Genomic DNA, 24464 nt, shown 5'->3' on the forward strand with positions numbered 1-24464 from the left:
TAAAAGTGCTTCAGGGACAAAGCAGAGTTAAAGGGAATCTATCTCCACTAAATAGATCATATAAGTACACTAAATAGACTTCTAGAAAACGAAAAGAACCCAGAACCACATACAGAAGCATTGTGGCACTGTCCTCCCATTGTTCATCAACTTGCTCAAGAGGGCACCATCTCCATTGTGAGACTTGTTGTTACAGTTTTTGGCATATCAAATATGCCATGGGGAGCTTGCCAGGCTCAGCCATGTAAGCGGGATACTCTAGGTAGCTTGCCGGGCTCTCTGAGAGGGACAGAGGAATCGAACCTAGGCCAGCCACGTGCAAAGCAAATGCCCTATCCACTGTGCTCCAGCCCATATACAGTAAGACATCAAAAACACAATATGAGGTGATTGAGGAAAGTAATAATAGGGGCTACTGAAATGAACTAGAGAGTAACTTCCTTTCAATTTATAACAAGTTATAACCTTAGAACATTGGGTTTAAACATCTTAGTTTCTTCACATAAATATTTAAAAGAAACAACAACAAGATACAAATGGAACTACAAATTACAATAGGGAGTTTTCTAAGCATAAGGGAGAGAGGAACAACTGACAAAAGACCTGCAATCCTTACTGAAAAATGGCATCCAATTATTTTGTATAAGTAATGTCACTGAACATCAATGGCCTCAACTCACAACTTAAAGGCAACTCCTATAGTGCCTCTATAAATCACAAAACAAAAGCCAGTTTTCTGCAATCTCCTGGGGGCCCCCTGAAACTCCAAATATAAAAGGCTCAAAGTAAAAGGTAGGCAAACAATCCTACATTCGAATGGTTACCTCAAATGGACTTCAATAAAAAACGATTAATCAGAGGGATAGACATATAGTGCTTAAGGAATCATTTCCACAAGAAAAGACTTACCACTCATTGATATATATGCACCAAGGGAATAAAATTGACAGCAACGCACTATAGTGGTAGGCGACCTCAATATCCACTCCTAGGTGGACAGATCAAGCTGATAGAAAATCATCTGGGAAATAGAATCACCAGTCCTATATGAGGGATTACACCAGATAGATTTTATTTACTTTCACTCTATCCCTCCCCCCACGGTAGAGCACACATTCTTCTCAATTCCCATATCTCAAAGATTGACCGTTTGTTAGGACAAAGTATAAATCTCAACATGTTTATGAAATCATAGCATTTTTTCTTTGTCACCGTAATTAAAAGTCTAAAATTTTCAAATACATGGAGAGTAAGCAATACACTACTTAAGAATATAAAGAATCCAAAAGAGTAAATTTTTTAAGTGCTGGAAATAAATAAAAATGAAGACAGGAGCTATCAGAATGTATGAGATGCAGTCCTGAGAGGAAAGTTTATAGTAATCAAGACTTTTATCAGGGAAAACTAAAAAAGTCAAACAATCTAAGCTTCTGCTGAGCACAGCAAGTAAAAGTGAAAGTACAAGGAAGAAAATCATCAAAATTAGAATGGAAATATATGATACGGAATTTTAGAAAAAGGTAATACAAAATGAAATCAAGAGAGCTAGTTTTTCAGAAAGATAAACAAGGTTGGGAAAGCCTAAGCTAGAATCACTATTTAAAAAACCAAAAGAAAATATTTATAAAAGATCAACTTCTAATAAACAGAATTATAAAATATAAGAAGATACAAAAGACATCACAGAAACACAAGAAGCTACTTAAAACATTTGTATAGAGAAAAATGGAATAGTCTAGAAAAAGTGGATAAATTACTTAGAATCATCTAACTCCCAGGTTTGAATCAGAGGAAACACTTGCATAGATCAATTACAGGGAAGGAGATTTAAATAGTAATCAAACATTAGCCCAGAATCCAGATGGTTTCACTAGTGAATTCTACACAATATGCAAAAATTATCTAATATGTATCCTTCTCAAACTCTTCCAAAAAAACATTGAAGAGAGAATACTTGAAAACACATTTTATGAGGTAAACAGTATCTTAAATTATCAACATTATCTAAAGCATGAAAGGACATTTTCTCTTTTCTCCCTCTTTTTTCTCTATTCCACACAATCCCCTCCAAAACCACAACAGATCAATATACTTTAAAGAACACAAATGCAAAAATTCTCGGAAAAATCTTCCTAAACCAATTTTACCACACATTAAAAGGTTTAGATATTACAGTCAAGTGGTATCTATTCCAGGGATGCAAAAATGGGTTTATCATATGGCAATCAATTAATGTAGTATATTAGCACATTAAGAAAAAAGAAGTAAAAATTCTAAGATTATATTATCAGATGCAGGGAAACCATCTGATAAGGTTACGTAGGGTTTGTACAAAGTTTATAAAGTTGCTCCGTGAGACGTTTTCAAAGGGTTGGAGTGTGTTACTTAGCAACTGGGAAATGGGTTTATCTGTGGCACAGTATAGTCCCTTGTACACTATTGGGATTTAAATCACTGCCCCCTCCAAGAAATTTCTTGCAACAAAAACTGAAGTACCATGGAATATATGTAACAAATCAAAAGAGTTGGTCAGAGTAAACTAAGTCATTGTCGAAAGAGCGAGAAGACACAAATAGAATAATATTTCATGTTGATGTATTTGAGAAATTGTAATTATTAAAAATGGCCATTCTTTTAAAAAAATTCAATATAACCTCTATCAAAATTCTAAGGGTATTATTCAAGAAAGTAAAACATCACTGAGATATGTATAGAAAAACAAAATCCCAAATACCCAAAGCAATCCTGAGGGAAAGAGAAAAAAAAAAGATGATGAAGATATGCTCCCTGCCTTCAAACTACAACTGCAAACTACGAAGCTATAGCAATTGAAACACTACAGAACAATCAATCCAGCTGTAGAACTTAAAATCCCAGTATGATATTAGAATAAAAAATGCATGGGGGAAAAAAAGCTAGAAATCAAAACAGCATATAGCAGTCTAAATAGCCATAGTAAACAAAACAATACAGTCCTGGAATGAAAAGATTGCACCGGACAATGGAATGGAACTGAAATTCCAAGGGAAAGCATTTAGTGTGTATAAATAACAAGATATTAAACATATAAGTTAATATATAACAAAAAAATCCAAGAGCATACAGTGGAGAAAGGGAAGTCTCTTTGATACATGCACAAAGAAAACTGAACATCCACGTGCAAAAGAATGAAAATGAACCATTTAGCACCCTTTGGATGTTAATTCAAGTGTATAAATGACTTGGAAATAAGACCTGATACCATGTTCGACAAAATCAGGCAATACACTTCACTTGTACTATTGGGGATTTGATTCAAAAGGCTGCTTTAAAACAAATTAATTGGCATCAAAATATAAAGTGAAATAAACTGTAATTATAATTAAAATACATCCTATGGAATGGGAGAGAACATTTGAATCTTATACATCCAGCAAGGGGCTAATATCCAAGATATATGATAAAACTTATCAACAAAATTAAAAAATATATAACCCAATAATATGGGGCAGAAGTATCAAACAGACACTGCTACAAAGAGAGAGATAACAACAAGAACTTTGAAAAAACAATGATCGCTAATTACACATGAAACATGATGAAAACAATGATAATGTAAGACCCCATACCAGTAAAAATGATCTCTGTGACAAAGGCTGCAAACAAGTGCAGGCGAGAATGTTGAGAAAAGAGAACACCATTGATGAGAAGAAATCTCCCTTTTGTCATAACATGGTACTCTTCTAGGGCTCAGGCTAACTAAGTGAGAATCATAGCAATCAATACTGGGCGACTTAACTCATCAGGGATATCCAGAGAGCCAAGGCAAGAGAAGAAACCAAATCAAATCCTTGAACTCTGTAAAACTGAGTTACCAAAGGGAAAGGAGGAGGAGGATTCCAAGGTGAGATGATCTAAAATATCTACCTAACATATGCTTAAATGTTCATAGAATAGCGGCTGGAGCATTAGCACAGTGCGTAGGGCATTTGCCTTGCACACGGCCAACCAGGGTTCGATTCCCAGCATTCCATAGGGTGCCCTGAGCACCGCCAGGTGTAATTCCTGAGTGCAGAGCCAGGAGGAACCCTTGTGCACCGCCGGGTGTGACCCAAAAAGCCAAAATAAAAAAAGTTCATAGAATAATATGACATCCCAAACAGTTTGTTATATGGAAAGAACATTTTCCTACAACTTAAATAGTGTGGAAAAGCAGCAGCAAATCAAAGAAACTATTAAAATACCAAGTCTGCTCAGTGTACTCACACTGTAACTTATATACGTTCTGAACTGATTTTCATTATAATCCAAGAGCAAACCTCATCCACTTCACCATCACATGTGAAAATGTACAGTTTTCAAAGGAAAAGAATAGATATGTCAGTATCAGCACTGAGTGGCTCTTGTGAAAGGAAATCTTTTCACCAGTCAAAATATTTCTAGATTTCTTCTTTGAGGAGGAGTTGGCTGGGGCTCAACCCATACGTGTTCAAAGCTTTGTGTCAGTGATCTCCCCAACAGTGTTGAGGAGACTGTGTGTGCAGGTGGTGTAGAACCCGGGTTAGCAGCATGCACGACAAGCATCTTACCCACTGTACAATCATCCTGGCCCGATTATTAGATTTATAATGAGGAAAACATAATAATTAATATAGAGACACACAATTCGTTGAGCTATAGAACTTGGGCAAGATTTCCTGATAAATGCTGAATGATCAGGATAAGAAAAGAGTGTGATGAAGGTGTTCCTATTTCAGATGAGCAGATTATCTGATTCTGTGTCCCATAAGTCTGGGTTCTCTTAACGATGGCAGAAAAGATTTCATCTGTCCCATCTCTCGGTGTGTTTCTTACCCAGTATCTTGCTGATGTTGGAGTTGTGCATGTCAGGAAAAGCTTGAAGAATTTTCCTCCGTTCATCTTTAGCCCATACCATGAAGGCATTCATTGGACGCTTTATGTGGGGTTCATTGCTACCGCGTCCCCGGGATTCTCTGTAAATCCTTGATTCTGAGACTCCAGCGCTGCCTGAAAACGGGAAACATTGACCCACATTAGTGCTGAAACTTCTGGCGCATCTTTTCCTGGTACTATACTCCTCTATAGTCTATTAAAATACATGAGGGAAAAAAAGGTGTATCTGAGGATGGTACTTGCAGTATTTGACATAGAGGCTTATTCACGGCAGTTTTTGTGATAAGACTTAGAATAGCAAATGCATGTTTTAAATCCATTTCTAATGTATCCTCCCTTTCTTTGGATGGACTGTCTCACCATTACTTCAAGGGAATGCACAAAACATAAGAATGTGGAATAACTGGATCAGAACAGTTATTATGCCTGTACACTGCAAAACCAGGTGAAGCAGCTCAGAGAAGTGTGGGGCACAAATACATCAGGCAGAATAAAGATTACAGGTAAGACCAGGTAAGAGTCACTGCTGCTGTGTGACTACTGCAACATAATCTTTTCTGCTATCTGGGGCTGCGCTGATAAAATAAAACACTGCCAGATAAAAGTCTGACATTAAAGTATAGGTATTTTCCTGTATGCATGTGGCTTTTCTGATGAAGAATGCCATCCTGCTGCCCAAAGGATACTAGAAATGAGGAAAGGAACAAGTGAATTTTAAAATTGTTATCATCAATTAATAATAAAACATTATTATCACTTCTTCTGACACTTAAGTCACATAGTTAAGGTAAAAAGCAAGACATAAATTTCCCTGAATTTCTTCTTAATTGGTAAGTCCAAAGAGACCCATGGATAGTTACATTTCAATTACCCAGACTCATGATAATACAACACAACCAAGAATCATCCCAGACCCTTGAGAGCTGTAGTCTGGGCTTTTGATGACTTTGTAGAATGGCTTCCTCAGATTAACTAGCATTCAGAGAAATGAGTTTAAGCAGAAAATAGAAAACACTGAACTCTGCCACTGAATTTTCCCAGATAATCAGTGCCAAAGATAGAAATGGTGTATATTGGCACTATATGAAACTTCAAAGTATTTTTAGGGTTTTTCTGCAGCTTGTGTTACCCACGAAGGCACTCTTGATTTTCTTTTTTCATACTACTCCTTCCTTTATATTCTTAATTTGAAGGAATAGGAATCAGCTAAAATTGCCTAGACTTGAAAAATTTGGTAGGAGCTAACAAGATACCGATTGTTGGAATTTCTCATTATTTCTCATTTATAATATGCCTTTTGGTTTGATGAAGATTGGAAGTGTTTTTGCATACATGCATGACAGAATTTAACACATAACAGCAAAAAAAAAGTTGTGATGTTTTAAAGCTAATTACCGTGGGTATATTTTATCAAGCTAATACAACTTAAAGTTTATGAAATGTGTTATTACCCATAATTGTCTTCTTTTATTGACAAAAAGTGCTAATATATAGCAACATGTTTCTAAAATGGGCTTGTAACTAACAAATGATCATTTGCACATCTGCCTTTTCGTGTTCTTACACCTACAGCAACGGAAGCAATAAAACGAACATTATGCAACTTCATCAAAGCTAAACAAGCTTTGTAAGTATAGTTAGACCAGGTTTATCTTAGCCAAGCAAAGCAGAAAATAGAAGGGCATGTTTACATACATGAAACCAGACACACACAGACTTTTCTTGAGCATCCAAATGAATATAATCATGCTTTGACAGAATTATCTGGTTAAGTGCTCAAGACTGGCTAATTCCATGGCTAATGCAGAATAGGACTTGAAAGAATTAGTCCAAGATACATTGCAAGTTTGGGGGCATCTGGGGGGCCCATCTCTGTCCTAAAGTACATTTCACTGATTTGCGGTAGCTTGTATAGGCAGAGAATTTCTAACAGAGTAATAAAGTAGAGAAGTACAGTACTCAAATATGCACGTGGCACCTGAGACCATTGAGTCTCAGTGGGAAAGGAATAAACTTCCTTTCTATTCTTCACTGTGCCATTAGAAGGAGAGTATCAGTATTGTTGCTCTGGATGTTCAGAGTGTCCAGAGATGGTCAAGAGAAGATTGGGGTTGCACAGCTGTAGCTGACTGGGTTTCAGCATTACAGGTAAGCCGGCCTCCTGACTGTGTGGAGGGAATAAAGGAGATGGGTTCTAACAGTCGAGAACCACTCCAGAAATGTTCTGTGTGCCATGTATTTTGGTCAGCGTTCGACAAAGAACATCTTTTAAGTGAGCTGATTGATATGTACATTTAGAGAAAGGCTGTTCCAGTTAGAATCACTGGAAGATGAGAGCCAGGGTAGACATCAAAGGCTTTGGAATCATGTCTCTTGACTCCCAGATGGCATTTTCAGCCCTGTACCCACGGGGAAAGAACTGGGATCCCTAAGGGCCACTCTCTGTCAGTCAGAGCACTGATCTCCCCAGCTGAGTGAGGGATTAAGGAAATGACTTAGGCAAAGATGTCAGCAGAGTTCTTAGCCCAGGAACTGCTCAGTGCATGAAAGCTCTTGGTGAATAATGGTGGCTGCCTTGCATAGATTTCAGTGGTTTTAACTGGTCTGAAATAGAAACTTTCGCACACTACTGGAAGACAGATGAACAGTTTGCACAAACCATCAGAATCGCCACTCATATTGAAATCCATCATGGCATGGCTAAATTTTCCTTCTTCGTTCTGTTTAATTGCCAGTTGCTGAGTCAGACTCTCCAGTGTTGTTTTTTCCTAAAAAGTAAAATAAAAAATAAAGGTCAAATTGGAAATTATAATTATTCAAAGACTTTTCTTCCCCCTTGGGCACTACCTAGTATTTTACCTTCTGGACAGGACGGGATGTTTTTTGGTCACTCACACCTTAGCTCATTATGCTGAGCTAAGTGAATCAAGATCAGCAGAATTTTTGAAGGAACTGACTTTTAAGCATCCCTGCACAGGCTTGGCATTTGGATTTGGTATATTGAAAGGAGATATGCTGAGATCCTTGGAGATCATCTTCCCAGATCATAAAATGTGCATAGAAATTTCATTGAAGCAACCTGTTTTACAACATTTGGAATGCCTGCTTTATTTTTAGCCAGACAGTAGAAGTACAGAAGTGGCGTGGGGCCCAGAGAAAGTCTTCCAGTAGTCAGGTGATGAAATGATAGGATGGAAGCATAAATTCACAGTAGTGCCCTCTGGTCGCTCTCTCCCTGAATGCCATCTGCATTCCTCATGCAAGGGTAATGAAGATGTTTAAATATTCATTGCTAATTGCTTGTCAAGTCACTGTACATTCAATGTGAGTGCCTGCCACTTGGACCACAATTTCATTTGGATTGCTAAGCCAAAATATTGAGTTGGCGAATTATTTGAGATACAAATATACCAAAATTAGATCTGTAAAGGCATCAAGTCATTTAAAAGCATGCAGTGCATGGTTTGAATTCATAGAGAACATCACAGTACAACTAGATTATTTTCAAGAAAAATATGATGCCTAACTGAAATCACTTGAGATATTAAACTACTTTCAATTACATAATTGGGTGATTTTAAGAACAGAAAAATATATATATACAATGAGAGGCTTACAATGTTCTCTAGCAGAGCCATCATTGCTGTGAGCCTCTGAAAACTGCTTTGGGCCCAAAGCAGTTTTAAGAAAAGCATCTATTTGATTTCATAAATTCCCACATTTCTTTGTAAGCATTCACTTAATTTCCTGAGGAACACAGTCACGAAATGCACACATACACCGCACACACTGTGCAACAGTTCTGGATACAAGAGAATGTTCAGAGAAAACAATCACCAATGTTCTCATGAAGAACCAATGAGGTATTGAAATTATGAATAGTTAATGCTTTATCCCCATAAATCTCTGACACTATTACAACTGTACATACTAGATCCAAAATTTCCTTTAATTTAATGTATTAAACACTCTGCCACCAAAATCTCTATACTACTTAATAATAAATCATTTTTTTCAATTGTCAATTGGTATAAAATACAGTAGGAAAACTAGAAGCAAAACAGTCTCAATCAACTTCTGTTGCATAGATGACACAGAAATAAATTAAAAGTAAATTACATATGTAAATATACAGAACTTGTCCCAGTTGTTTGATATGTGAAATTGAGATTTTCGGATGCTTTAAAATGTTCTGGATTTTTACTGAGTGTGCTGTTTATATACAGCTAAGCTTAGGATCACCAAGGACAACAGCTAAGCAGACTTTCTGTAGTAAACATAACTGTTAAAATGGAAGGTTCAAAACAAACTCCATCAATATGATCTGAGTGTCCCCAGGTCAATGGAAACTTCACTGTCTTTAGAGAATATACTAGATTGCCTCATGAGATTTGATTCAACAGCATACAGAGAGATAATGCTACATATTTTCTAGGGAGTTTGTCATGTTAAAGTAATGTCTTTCAAGGAAGAAAATTGAAGTAGCAAAAGAATAAAATGTTAAGTGGTGCCTAATTTTCTGAGATCAACCCTGTGCCACCTTACCAGGAGGTTAAAATTTGAAGATGACAAGCAGCATGGTACTCTCCATCAACTTCTACAATAAGGAACCCCTAGTCATCTTTTTGTAGAGCTTGGAGTATAGAAAAATGATTCAATTAGTTAACCCTGAAGTGGAGCTTTTGATACTTCTAAAGAAGATGTCATGGGGTGGGGGAGACAGTGAAGTCAACATGGCACTGTCTTTGTGACCCTCTGCATCATCGTTTCAAGCTAATTCTTAGATCTGTGAACAGGAAAATTGTGAAGTGACTGGGGAAAGTGGTGACTGGACATGTGTCTTTAATGAAGACATCTTACAAGAGGCTGTAAATCAAAATGGCAAACCTTGCCACATTCCACCAGCCCTCCCTGGTGATAGATTCAGATGATAAAATTGAGGTAAGGGGGAGAATAAATCTCAAGTGAATATACTGATGCACAAAATAGATGATGTAGAACATGCAATGGATATTTGGTAAATGATTCCAAATGGAAATTGGTCATGCAGTGCGAGTTTATATCTAGTTCTTATTACAGAGGTAGACAGAAATTAGATAACAGCGAGCTACTGAAAGAGTAAGTTAGGTTGAATAACAGAGCTTGAAAGTTCAAATACAACCTAATTAGGTGTATGGGAAGAGAAAGAATGAGCCAAACGTTACAAAGCACAAGTGCTGACAAGGAATAACTCCTTTTACCTTGTTCCCATCTTTGGCTCTTTCCACCCCCCCCCCCAAGCCCAGATTGAAAACGATCACAAACTATCATGTCTAAATCTGAGATTCTGTCCTTAAAATGAAATATTTCCTTTTCTAACATATTTATTTGGGCTGGGTCGATAGCACAGCAGGTAGGGCGCTTGCCTTGCATGCAGCCCACCTGGGTTCGATTCCTCCATCCCTCTCAGAAAGCCTGGCAAGCTCCCCGTGGTGTATTTGATTGGCCCAAAACAGTAACTACAAGTCTCACAATGGAGATGTTACTGGGCCCGCTCGAGCAAATCGATGAACAACGGGAGGACAGTGCCAACATATTTTTCATCTACCAATATTACTGAAAAGGTAAAATGCTGCTTCTTATCTTTATACTAATCATTTCTACACACAGGCAGCTGAAACAAGGGCAGTGGATATCAGAAGGGGGTAAACGAAAAGATATTGAAGAGAGGAAACATCACAGAAATGGAGTTTAGGGATACAGAAATAAATGCTAGTGGGCACAAGTGAATTTTTAGCCAAAGTCATGTTTAGTTTCCAACTGGCTCTGATTAAAATTGCGTTAGTCAGGATTTGTATAGAAAATAAAAAGAGAGAATGCTCTCTACCCTCAATTAGGATCAATATTCTTGCATTTCTTGCATGTAACTGCAGTGTAACACTTATATTTCAATGTTCTCTTACAATACTGACATTAGGAGTACAAAGTTTAATTATTTGCTCCATCCCATTTCTATTAAAATATTGCAAAAATTACATAAAAATATAAAATTTTAATTAAATATTTTTCAAAATTCTAAATCTGAGTAATCACAGAGCTGAGGGCACCGATAGATTAATTACTACAAAATATTCAGGATGAAGTAGTCTTGGGGCATTTCTAAATGAGGACCATACCAGATGTCCTGTATGATTTCCCTCCCGCAAACATGAGCAATGGATAATAATTAAGATTTCCTTTGGAAAGATGAGCCCTATCGCACTAATAACACTAATACTAACAAACTAATACAATTTTATAGGCTTACTTAGATGGCAGGGAATTCTTTGGTTAAAAAATATTTTTTTACTTGATAAATATTTGTGTTTCTATATTACTTGAACAATTATCCAAATGAACTGTATTTCATCTACAGGAAAAGATTGAGTTTTAGACCACAGAGCTTTGGTGGTCTAAAACTCTAACCCTAACTCTCCATATAAGTTGAACCATTGAGGAATTACTATTGACTTAAAACACTAGTTAGCTGGGTTCTGTGTCTTGTCCAGTGCTTAAAGAATGAAAAATAGTACAGTTATGGTTTTCAAGGGACACCAGCTCTGATATGAGTCAATGAGGAGAGCAGAAAACCAAGAACAATCTAAAGAGCTGTGGGCACTGACTTCAAGGAATGTGGTCAGGCTAGACCAATATAGTGTAAGGTCCAGCTCCTTCAATTATGGATAATGACCCTATCTATGATGGTGAAACTGAATATGGGGGGTCACAAAAAACTTTCAAAATTTATCTTTAGAATAAAGTATCTTATGATTTATTATCAAATGTCTGATATTCACTCTGATTTTATATACAGATATAACTGACGTAGTGTAAAACTTTCTCAGGTGAAAAAATGATTGAGTAGGGAAAAATGTATAAGCACTGGTCTAAGTCAAGGCTTAAGAACATCACTAATGGATTGATGGGACAAGGAAGCATTTGAAGCTAGGAAATAGGTCAGGGAATCAGGAACATAACCTGGTCTTAACCAAACTCTGCCATATCTACCAAGCAGGTTAAAAATGAATCAATCTCCTACATACTAGAATCCTAATTTGCAAAATTGGGCTTATATATATGATAGATGATTTTCTTGAATTAAAATTACCAATAATGGGGGCCAGGATGAAGGTACAGCAGGTAGGAAGTTTGTCCTGCAATTGGCCAACCCAGATTTGATCCCCAACATCCCATAGTCTTCTCAGCCTCCCAGAAGTGATCCCAGAATGCAGAGCCAAGAGTAAGTTATAAGCACTGGCAGGTCTGGCCTCCCCCAAAACAAAAATAACAATAACGTTATCAACAGATAATAGTTTGAAAATTAAAATTTTAATAAGGTGGAACTCAATGGGGGGGATGGAAAAGATAAATATTTTCCCGATATAGAAAAGTAGAAATAGTTCAATATGACTACTAAAAGCCCTGGCATGGTTATGAGCCACTAAAGGAAAATCTTGTTATCAATCAAAACTTGAGTTTTTTTCCCCCTTTTTTGTCCAACATGGATGGCTATGAATTTTACCTATTTTATTTTCTATTGGATGCTCAGACATTTTAATCTACAATCACATCATATAATCACAGACATACATCAAATGTTATTTTCTTTGATTCCATCCATTTTCATTCAGAGAAAACTGAAAATGGGCTGTTTGAAAAGGTTCAAAGGCACTTCCCAAAGAAGTCAAAAACAACTGAACCAAAACCAACAAAGACTGTACTTTAAAGGAGAAAGATATTTTCTTAGTTAAACTAAACTAAACCATGCGCGAGTAGCCGGTTCTCTACTGCTCCCCGGAATAGGATTTGTGTAAATGATGTGCTTTGTTCCCAGTAGACACACATGCATGGAGGGAACTGGGTTGTGGATCAGCTATCATAATGGACATCCCTGAAATAAAGCTCACAAAGCTATAAAACTCATAAAAAGCACATGCATGAAATGACAGAACAGTGTGACTGTCAAGTGTTGACTCAGTAACAGGGAAAGCCTTCTGGCTGCTCTTTTGATGGTCTCCTTCTACACTAATGACACGGGAAGAAAGAAACAAAAGAGGATGTTAAACCTCCAGTGACATGAGCCTCACAGACCACCAGAGAAGAGGAGAGATTATTTCTAATGTCATCACAACTTAGTTTATCTGTTGGAATTTTTTTCCCACTAGCTCCAGTGTGACATAAAAAAAATGCACGTGTTCATCACTTAACCTCTCCATTTTGCCCATAATGAGTAAGACTGCCATTTTTTCAAAAGCAGCTATAACCCATAGAATCTAAAAGTACATGTGAAAGAAAAGGTTTTTTGGTAAATGATATAAAAACATTCTGTCCTCCAGTATCATCAAAAATGCAAGTTGAGATCGAGTCAAGCATGGAATGATTGATTAGGAGGGTCCAGACACTTTGGAACTTTGGAATCTTATCTCCCTCCAGACTATTTTTTTTTCATTCAACAACCAATAAAAAATGAGGGAGGGGTTCAAAAAGGCATAGAGATGTCCTCTGGTTTAGTTATCAATAACATCCGTCTTACATAGTTCTAATTATTTCCCCTTTCTAGAAATTCGCTGAGAGAAAAATATTGTCATGAATCAGAATCCCATCATTCTGGTCCATGGGGAATTTCTTGGTATAAAAACTGGCAGCCAGCTTCTTGTTGTGTTCCTTAAAGGATAATTCTAGCAAAATTTCTTCTAAGCTTCATTTCCTCAAGCAATCTGATCAAACTGAAATTACTGGTAGCTCAGACTGTCGTAGGAATTAATACAAAGATGAAGACAGAATGATCTAGATGAAAAAAATACTCGATGAATCCAAGTCTTATTTCTACCAGTATCTCTGGGATTGTATGCCCTACTTGATCCGACACTCTAAACCAAAACTTAAGTATTCTGACAGGTTTAAATCTGGGCACTCTGAATTTCATAATTATTTTCTTGAATTCAAGGAAGATCATTTAAATAAGTAGAAAATAGTGCCATTAAGATATATATTCTGTGAGGAAATCTAGTAATAAACCATCTCTACATCCAGGTAGCTAAGAGTAGTGTGCTCCAATTCAATACTACTAATTTGGTTTTTAAAGGAGAACAGAAACCTGAGGGGATCTGCATGTCACTCAGCAGAACCTGAGGGAAATGAGGTGACATAAAGGACGTGTCAATATTGTCCCAGGAAGCAGGACTCTGGCATATTTGTCCAATTGCTTATGGACAAGTAAGCTGCTGGGTTCCAACGTATGGTTCCAACGTATGGAAGATGAAGGGCAGAGAAGAAGCAAGTTAGACCCTAGGGCATCTGTGACTGTGGTTGGCATTCAAGCAAGGTCTAGAGAAACACTTAAGTGTTTTCACCCTGGACTGAGAGAGATACTGTGGCCACAGGTCTAGTCAAAAGAGTTTGGGGGCTGGAGCCATAGAACAGCGGGTAGGGCGTTTGCCTTGCATGCAGCTGACCCAGGTTCAATTCCCAGCATCCCATAGGAGCACCACCAGGAGTAATTCCTGAGTGAAAAGTCAGGAGTAACTTCTGAGCATCACTGGGTGTGACTCAAAAAGAAAAAAATGAAAGAGTTTTTGTGAGAAAAGCAGAGGGAGAGAAAAAAAAAAAGCAGCAGAATTCACACCCCAGGCAGGAATCCCAGAAGGAGCAAGGGCTGCATGCATGTAAACAGTAACTGGAATTGTGTCTAGGCTAATGGTTCTATAAACAATGGATCAGTCGCTGTGCTACTGAAACACTTAGGGTTTTCTCTTCGACTTGGCCTTCCCCTAGAATGAAAGGTATAAACCTGTCAGCATTTTTATGACTGCGGCCTCAGCAGCCAGAAGCTGCCTCCGTCCCATGAATATAAGAAGTTACTGCTCGGCTGAAGGGGTAGCACAGCGGTAGGGCATTTGCCTTGCACTGGGCCAGCCCGGCTGACTTGAATTTGATTCCTGCACCCCTCTCGGAGAGCCCAGCAAGCTACCGAGAGTATCTCGCCTGCACGGCAAAGCCTGGCAAGCTCCCCGTGACGTATTCGATATGCCAAACACAGTAACAACAAAGTCTAACGATGAAGACATTACCGGGCCCGCTCGAGCAAAATCGGTGAACAATGGGAGGACACTGGCTACAGTGCTACTGCTCAGAAAGGCTATGTGTGACAACCAGGGACAGCACATCAGGGTTCTCATTCACTTTTCAACTGTCCTGTAAGTTTTAGGAAAAGGGATGGAAGCATCTTGTTTAGAGAGACTTACAATCTCATCGTGATAACAGCTGAAACTTTATATTTTACCGCTATAAGAAAAAAATAAACAAGACTGAACATGTTGCTTTTCTTTTCAGTCTTTCTTCTTAGATCTTGGCTACCCTCAGCTATGCCCAGGGCTCAATTCTTGCAGTGCTTGGGGGCCCAGAGGGAGTACCAGGGACAGACTCCAGAGGAGCTGCATGTGAGACCAGCTCTTTAGCGCCTGTCCTAGCTCTCGGCCCCTGAGCACGTTCTATTTCATTTCCAGTGAAGGTGCTGGTGTCTGGGAAGGAAAGAAACTGTAGAAGTCAGCAGGACCAGTAAGGATTGCGGGTGAAGATCCACAAGGTGCCTTATTTATAGTGACCGCTTGCGTGGGACTTGGCTGGCAAAGTGTCCCCTGCATCACTGTGAGGGTGTGGTCAGCACTGCCATGTGGACCAACCCAGAGGGCTTCTGTGGACCTTCTCTCATCCCCCTTAGCTGGTCCCCAAGAAAAACGGGCTGGCAAGTGAGTCTCTAGAAGCCCTTGCTGTGGAAATAGACTGACCACGTGCATTCCTGGAATCCTCTGAAATTTCAAGTCTTTCATTTTAAAAGTGAAGGCAAGGAAACTGCTCAGCCTGTACCATGGAAGGGCTGTCGGTGAGGTGGGAAGTGGACACCCAATCTTGAGACCCAGAAACAAGTCATTCTCCCCCCGCCCCCCATCCAAGAAAGAGGGGAGACAGGATGACTGGGCAGCTTCCACAAGCTCCTTTGAAAGATAATCTGGACTGAGCCTATTCCCTCCAACTGCAATCCAGCCCACAAGGGAGCTTGTGATGAGTGCTAATCAGAGAACATACCTATGCGTCTACTGACTGAAGAAGGTGAGTGTGGGACCTGTGTCCCTTGGGAGGTGGGCATGTCTTTGTGCTGGACTTTCCTGGAGACACTGACTGAGCCTGGGCATGAGGAAGAGAGTGAGCAAGAGAGCAGGCAACAACAGACCGGTTTTTTTTTTTCCTACATCAGAATTAATTTTTTTGTTGTTGTTGTTTAGAGGAAACACCCATAGGTACTCAGAGGTAACTCCTGGCTCTGCTCAGGTATCACCCCTGGTGAGCTCGAGGTAACACATAGGATGCCGGGGATTGAACCAGGGTTGGCTACGTGCTATCTTACCCGCTGTACTACCTCTCCAGCCCCTGCTATACCAGAGTCTAAAATAAGTTTTTTTCCTGATCCCACAATCAATATACTGTTACGTCACTAAGAGAAAGTTTAGGAAACTACTCAGCAGAGGTGGGACAGCCACGTACAATGACAATACCACCCCCCAACATGGCAATTGTTGAACTTTTATGATGTACTTCTCTGATTTTCTGAGTCTTTGCTCCATGTGTCCCACCCCCCCTCCTCCCCTGGAAATGCTTTCAAAAATCTAGAGCGTGTCCGACGTTGTGTTTCACACTTGCTATTCTTCAGAAATAATTTTGTGAGCACAGCATCGTGTCCGTCACCGAGCAGAGCATTTCAGTCATCAGGGAGGCCCACAGGGGCTAGCTGACACGCAGTCTGGCATGCCCTACGTGCCTTATTTTATTGGACCATCCTGCACTAGCCCCTCTACCAGAATGATGTAAAGAACACAAGACTCTCTGTTTGGAAACATGCACAGCTTTTCTAGACTTGGAAATTAAACCATAAAAAGTTTACTGAAAAAAAAAAACCCTTTAAAAAGCTCCTTAAAAACTCACACCATAATTGCTCCCCACCAAGCGTGGGCACTTGCTAGCTGCAAGCAGTGGCACGGTGACAAATGTAGCAATGCTGAAAGCGGGCGACACTAAGAGAAAGAAAAAGTCTTCCACTGGCCATCTGTGAAAATAAGGCATGTGGCCATTAAATGCAGAGGCTGTAAATATACACAAACTCCATGAAGCAAATGGCAAAAAAGGACTAAACTTCGAGCTCAAACAAATCAAAATGTTTAATGCATAGTTACCGCTGCTGGACGAAAACAGCTCTGATCTTTGCAGGCTGCACACTCGGCATGTATTTCAATTAAATACCCCCAAAAAGAAAAGAGAGAACCGGAAAGAAATGAAAAGACACAGAGGAAAACCATCTGGAACAAAGGGCTATAGACTCCTCTACTCAATTTCTAGAAACAAACAGACCCTTTAATATGCACCGGCCTGTCAAGAATGTCGATTGGAATTATTGAAAGGCTGACATCTCGAGTGATGGATGGGAGATGACATAATACCTATGTGCCTTTTTGTCATGGTCTTTGAAAACTGGCTGCTCTGTGCTGATAATATTCACTGGGGGTGAGGGGCTCTCCCCATCCTGTCCCGTAAGGAGTGTTCCAAGACACTCAGAATTAAGAAGGTTTTATGAATTAAAAAAAAAAAAAGCTAAGCAAGGAAAACATAAGGATCAAATGCCAACCTGTAAAAGAAAGGTACTTCGGATTTTCTGATACTCGAGAAAGCAGTTCCCTAACCTCGTGATAGAAATTTTCAATATAGTGGCACTTCAAAAATAGAAAAAGACCAATAGTCAACTTCAGGTATTGTTTCTTTTTGAAAGCAACAGGTAAATAAATGCATGTAAAGAAGGATTAGAAATAATACCTTTCTAAACAGAGCGTAGTGATATGTATTATTTGAATTTATTCCTAACACACACACACACACACACACACACACACACATATATACGCACACACACGCACCCTTTAGTCAAACCTCCCATCTTGCTACACTATTGCAGTGATCTCTGATTTACCTAACCTGCTTCTCCTTCAAGAAGTTTTGCTGCAGCTACTGAAATCTCTAGTTTTAACTTTTAAAACTCATTTGAGCTAAAAGCAAACATCTACAAAAAAGAAATTGTGAGCTAATAGTAGTACTTTCCACTGAATCCAGCGGTATGAGTTCCTTCCCAGACACCTTTTCAAAGCAAAACCAGTAATTTATAATCCTTCACATTCCTCCTTCTTAACTAAGGGGAAGGAGCGAGTGGTAGAAAAATCGGTGCTGGAAGTACTGTGTCAGTTTCTAAAGAGTTAACGCTGCTGGCCCCATCCATCAGAGGGCCAGTGAAACACCAGGAAAGAATGACGGGTGTAAAATTATTACAGGGACCCATCCCATACGCTTACTGCCATTTGTAATTATTGCTGGGTTGACACGCTTTTTTTCATCATTAAACATCCACATTAAGTCAACACCAGTCACTGTCATATTTACGTCTGACACTCTGTTAAAGGGAAAGAAAAAGCTGACAATGGCAGAGAAGAGAAGATGGTCATGGAAGGGTCTCCAAGTGCCAGGGTGGTAAATGAAACCTTTGTTTATAAAGCAGTCTATATAACCCATGGTATGGATTCTTATCTGACAGCTCAAAAGAGAAATGTGTCATCACTGAGTAAATTTTGTTTTTTAAATTCGCATGTTAGTCACCAAATTTTCATCTCATTCTGTAGAAATCTGAGAAGAATTTTCACAGTATCTCAGAAGGGAGAGACATTTCCCAGCGATTAGTATCTACAGTTACAGATGAATTCCGAGCAGATGCAGGTGTTAAGATTTCAGATACACTCTGGGCAGTGTTTACTGAGTTCTCTACTTCAAGAAATGTATGCATACATTTACATGTTTATCAGTAACTTCTGTTTTATATAGAAAAAGCAGTACAGACAAGTGCATGCATGTGGACACATTCGGTTCACTGATTTAACTTGTCACCAAGCAATTGTGTCACAATTTTAAGTCATTTAATTCTTTATGAGCCAGAGGGCATGTGTAAGGCCTACCTAGACAGAGAAATGGCCACAAATATAAAACAAACAGAAACACCAGTTTTATGATGGAGACATTTGAAGAGTTTTGATCGTTTTGCAAGGAAGCTGCGGCTGACAGTGGTCTTTTCCCTGTCAATATATTCTCTGATTTTAGGGGGCCTTTTGTTCCAGGAAAATGGGAATATTATCTAATCCAGTCCCAGAAAATAATCCGTTTAAAGAAGTGTCTCTTCCTTTGCCACTAACTGCTTAAAGGTGCACTTCTTCGACCCAAATGTGATGTCATGAAGTTAGTCTTAGAGTAAAAGTAAAGTAAAAAAAGTAAAGGCCCTCCCGTTGATCGTCGATTTGCTCAAGCGGGCCCAGTAACGTCTCCATTGGAGACTTTGTTGTTACTGTGTCTGGCATATCGAATACTCTCGGTAGCTTGCCGGGCTCTAGAGAGACAGCAAAATATCATGATGTGAAGGATGTTCAAAACATCTCTGTGCATATGAAGACTAAACTTAGGAAAGAGAAGATTTCTTGCCCTCCCCAATTGGGCTTGCCATCGCTGAGTTAGCTGTAGGTGAAACTTGTGGCCCTAAGAGAGGAACCAGAAGAGAGCACAGCGATTTGAGTCTTCACATATCTGAGCTGAGAAACTAATGCCACTGACTCCCCACTTCTGAACTTCATTCTGTGAAAACAATTCATCCTCAGGCAGCGATTCAACAAAGCTTCCTTGCCTCATGATGAACTTTGTCCCAACAATGCCATCCTGTGCTGGAAATGCTGTAAACTGAAAATGAATTTAATATAACTATCATATTTAATGGACTGGAGTGATAGCGCTGCGGGTAGGGCGTTTGCCTTGCAAGCAGCCGACCCGGGTTTGAATCCTCCATCCCTCTCAGAGAGCATAGCAAGCTACTGAGAGTATCCCGCCTGCACGGCAGAGTCTGGCAAGCTCCCCGTGGTGTATTCAATAGGCCCAAAACAGTAACAAGTCTCACAATGGAGACGTTACTGGTGCCCACTAGAGCAAATCTATGAACAACTGGGAAGACAGTGCTACAATGCATCATATTTAATATAGCATCTTTGCTTAGCCTCATCTGCCTTAAAGACAAGGTCTCCTTTATATCAAAGTGTTGACAATCTCATGCAATTTATGTACGGAAAATGAGAAAGAGAATGACAGCTTGGGTTTCCACCATTAATGTTCACAACTAAAAGCACTCCAAACCTGAAGAATGTTAGAAACACTGAACAAAAATTAATTGTTGATGATAGGGATACTTTGGCAACAGAGTCATCAATTTCTCTGTCTTCAGATAAGGCCTGAGAAGACTCTGTCCAGTGCTGGTTATCTGTCTTCTTAAATGGCTGGCTGGGAGCTGGACTTCACTATTCAAAAAACTGCTATGCAAAGAAAAGATCAAAATTCACAATGTGAAGTAAAGTCTTACCAAGTGGTCACTACTTCAAACTACCACAGAATCAAAATATTAATATGAGTTATCCTAAGTCAGGGACCATCTGTATCAAGTTCCCCAATTCGTGGAGTGAAGTGCATTTCAAACATACCATACCCAGCTAGAGGGTCACTAGGTTATTGTCTTGGGAAGAAGGAAAATAAGGAGGGAAACCTTTAGTGAATTTTATTTTCAGTGGTCTTTGGGTATTTGACTTTGGGCTTCTATTTTTGCAGGGTTGGATAAAGAACAAAAAGTAAGGTTTTTATGATCTCCTATCAGGTGTGGATACTTTAAATACCATATCAAAACCTGTGACATTGCAAGGCAAGAAATAAGAATTTTTTTTTTTTTAACAAACGAACGTTTAATGGTCTTTTTTTTTGTCTTCCTACTGGAGAAACTTACTTATTCATCTATCACTACACTGATCTGTAACAAGGCTGTGTGATAGAAGATAACATTATTTTCATATACAATCAGGCTATAATTAACCAGAGATGACAATTATAAATAACACAGTGTCCCAGAGTTTCCAAGAAACCTGACATACACAGTTCTTGGGTATGTTGAAACACTTCCAAGAAAAGTAAAGAGATGGAAAAGCTTTCAGAAATCTTCAATTAAAATGTGTTTCAGTAAAAATGACTTTCATTATGTGTTTTGGTACATATTACTGGAAAACATTTGTCTCTGTCTTCACACCTCTAATTGTTTTCACCGTCCAATTACAGCTTTTCAGGATTAAGACCTTCTGGTTGGGACCAACATGTTGGTCACTTGAAATGTGAGGACAAGCTGATGTGAATAAGGTTTGTGCACTCCAGAAAACAGATCTCCACTCTACGAACCAATTATCTGAATTTCAGGTCACGCACCTACCTTCTAGACTGATAAAAATCACTAGTCTGAATTCCTTTCATTTCCCCTTTTCTTTCTCCTGACTCCTTTCTGTCTTCTTCCTTTATCTTTTCTCCCACTCAGTAGATTCCAACATACTTTCTGAGCTTAAGGTGTGAAGAATATCCTTGTAGGAGGAAAATACCCTTTAAAGATTCCAACACTATCAGAAGATCATCCTAAACTCTAACGAGAAATTTATAATAAAATCTATTTCTTTCATTAAAACTATGATGCCGGGGGGCAGAGTGATATTACAGAGGATGGAGAGCATTTGCCTTGCATGCAGTCAACCTGGGTTCGATCCCTGGCATCCCACTTGGCCCTTCAGCACCACCAGGAGTGATCCCTGAGTGTAGAGCCAGAAGTAATCCCTGAGTAGCAATAGTGTGGCCCCAAAACCAAAACCTAAAACTATGAAGCCAAAGTTAAAAATAACTACGGACCTACCTATGCACTGTCATCAATAAAGTTGGGTAACTATGAAACGATTCTTTTTTTCTTTTTAATTTTTTTTATTTTACTGAATCACTGTGAGAACTATGAAACAATTCTTTAAGAAAAGACAGGTCTTAGGAAAAGAACAGAGTACACATAGTGCTCTTGTTTTATATGAAAGAAGCTGCATTCACCACATCAACTTGTTTCTAGATGATCAGATGTGTTAAGAAATATGGGGCCTTTATTCAGCTCCTGTAAGTATGCTCACACATAGATGTGTCATGATTATAGTCGACAAAATAACTTGACTTAAATTATAAACACTATAAAGGCAGACGCCATATTTTCTTACTCGACATATACCCAACCTTAATATATAACTTGCAAGTGAGTAATGACTAAGAGATAGAGCTTTGACATCATCTCATTCCCATGGGTTGCATAGCTCAGTCATTAACACCGTAAAATGGCATCAAAGCTAGTTCAACAGGATAAGATAATCAGAGTTTGCTTCGCTTTCAAGCACCTCGATTTCATTCTCAGGAGTAAGGGGTAACATAAGTGATGAATTAAGTCATATTTCTGTTGGAAAGCTTATGACACATTACAAAAGTTTCCCATAATATGAAGACAATGGAACCATGTTATAATATTTTGACTTTTTTTTTTTCACTTAAACATCCACAAAATAAAAGACAATGGTCGATCCTGTAACCCAACTTCATTGATAGTGCAGGAGAGAAGAATTGGGGCATGATAATATCCTGGAAAATGGAGAATCTTAACTGGCCTCCGGTTTTATAATTTTTATACTTCTATGAAAGAGAGGAGGGAAATAAATGTGGGCAGGAGCTTTCAATGGAGGCGACTTAGACTCCTGCAACCCGAATGGAAGGTGCTAATCAGAGAGATAAAACGAAGTATGACTGTGGAGGTAGAAGAGGAAGTGGGTGGAAGGTCCCCTAACAATGGGCAAGTATGGGCTAAAGTGAACGCAGATGGTTCCACTTCTCTTACTTAATCAAAAGGCTGAACAGAGTCAGTGGAGCCAGCACGAAGTCCTGCGTTAGAACAACAGCTGATCTGTATTAGAGAAGATTAACTTGCAGTGCCATGGTGGAGGGCCCAGGATTAGTTTATGTACTTCCACTGCCTTACAAGCCGTCAGCACAATTATTGCCCTCCGATGTGAATGACTGATCTGTAACCACAGCTAAACAGCATGCTGCTTAGGGGCCCAGGAGCTTCATGAAGATGAATTTCCATACCATCAAAGTGCTTTTAATGGGCTCCCTGATCCAACCACAAGGCCTGTTTTGCAAGCATATAGAAGTCAGGATGAAGGCTTCCTGTCCAAAAGGATTTGGTCGGTTGTCACTTGACAATTCCCAGCCAGCACAGGGGAGGAGAGGGGGGGGATAGGTAGACTTGTCTCTGCTTTGGAGGGTTTTTTTTTTAAAGGGTACAGATGCTTGCTGAATGCAACCAACTGCTGTATCCACAGCTGAATTCAATGCGCTTAACAAATAATGGCAATTTAGCTATGCTTGCGAGGAATAGCTTGAGTCACTTTGCATTAGCATCTGGCTGAGTGTTAAACTCATTTCTACATGGGAAGCAAAGAAAAGGAATTTCTTTTCAAGCATCCTTTCAAGAATGTTTAAATATTTGAATATAAATTCCTTTATGCTTGCTATCATTCCTTCTTAGAGCTGTCACTTTGCTTTCGCCTTCCCTTCTGGTGCTTAGCTAGAAAAATGTTGTGTCCTCCTCACTGCTCCAGTGTCACTGTGGGGAGAAGCTGGAGTGTTCCAGCGTCTTCTCTGCAACCCCCTCCAGTGACAGAACAGCACTGAAAGTGTTTCTCCAGAACTCAGACCCTGGTTTGAACCTGAGAAAAATGCCCAGTTGAAACAGGATCCTGTGTACACTTCACTGTCACATGCAAACTGCTTGTTTCTTAGATAATAAACCTCAAATCTCTCATACAAAACCCGGAAAGTCACACAGCACTCCAGTCAGCAATCTGCTTATCACGTGCAATATTTTTGACTCATCTCTGCTTCCCATTTTGATCAACATTCAAGTACTGCTAAGTTGCCAACCATTTCCCTCTCCGGTGGTATTCTGGGAGGTGAGGACTCTGTAAAAGGGGATTTAGTCACACTAGAAAATTTCCATTTAAAACATCAAAACTAGTGTCAAGAGTATATTACTCGGAGCGTTCTCAAGAATAACAGTTTCCACACGAAACATAACCTAGCTTAGACAAAAGTTGAGTTGTTCTATCGCAAATAAATTCAGAAGTGTCATTTAAGTACAGGAATGATGATGTCCGAGTTTTCGGCATCATGTTTCGCTTGAAAATAAACTCAGATTTCCCCACTGTGAGGTCACCTCGAACCTGACAGAGCTTTGCCCTGGAAGCAGATGAAGATCAGGGCTTGGTTCTTAGACCACGGGGATGGGTCTCATCCAAGCTTATGCTGATTAAAGATGATCGTGCTTTTTCAAATCCAGCTGATCCCCAAATACAAGATAAGCATCTGTGTAAAGCAAAACTTGCACTCGGACTCGCTATTCCTAATGCCATTTTCTCTTCGCACAGACGACAGTGGGAAATGGATATAAATTGTCGATATTGGTTTGGAGACAGGTCTGAGAGATCTACAAAGCCTCCAGATTCGGTTGGTTTGGATTAGGATGGCATGGATGTGTCTGC

General features: G+C 39.2%; 1 protein-coding gene across 5 annotated transcripts in view; it reads right to left on the minus strand.

The window, feature by feature from the left end:
* Positions 1-24464, minus strand: part of SOX5 (SRY-box transcription factor 5) — a 445641-nt gene that overhangs the window by 10536 nt on the left and 410641 nt on the right. For all 5 annotated transcript variants that reach the window (XM_056134640.1, XM_056134639.1, XM_056134637.1 and 2 more), the window contains exons 12-13: positions 7553-7661; positions 4834-5007 (exon numbers count right to left, since the gene is read on the minus strand). In XM_056134640.1, the coding sequence (XP_055990615.1) occupies positions 4834-5007; positions 7553-7661 (283 nt within the window). The remainder of the gene's footprint in view (positions 1-4833; positions 5008-7552; positions 7662-24464) is intronic.

This window comes from Sorex fumeus, unplaced genomic scaffold (assembly GCF_029834395.1).
Source record: "Sorex fumeus unplaced genomic scaffold, SorFum_2.1 ptg000100l, whole genome shotgun sequence".
NCBI lineage: Eukaryota > Metazoa > Chordata > Mammalia > Eulipotyphla > Soricidae > Sorex > Sorex fumeus.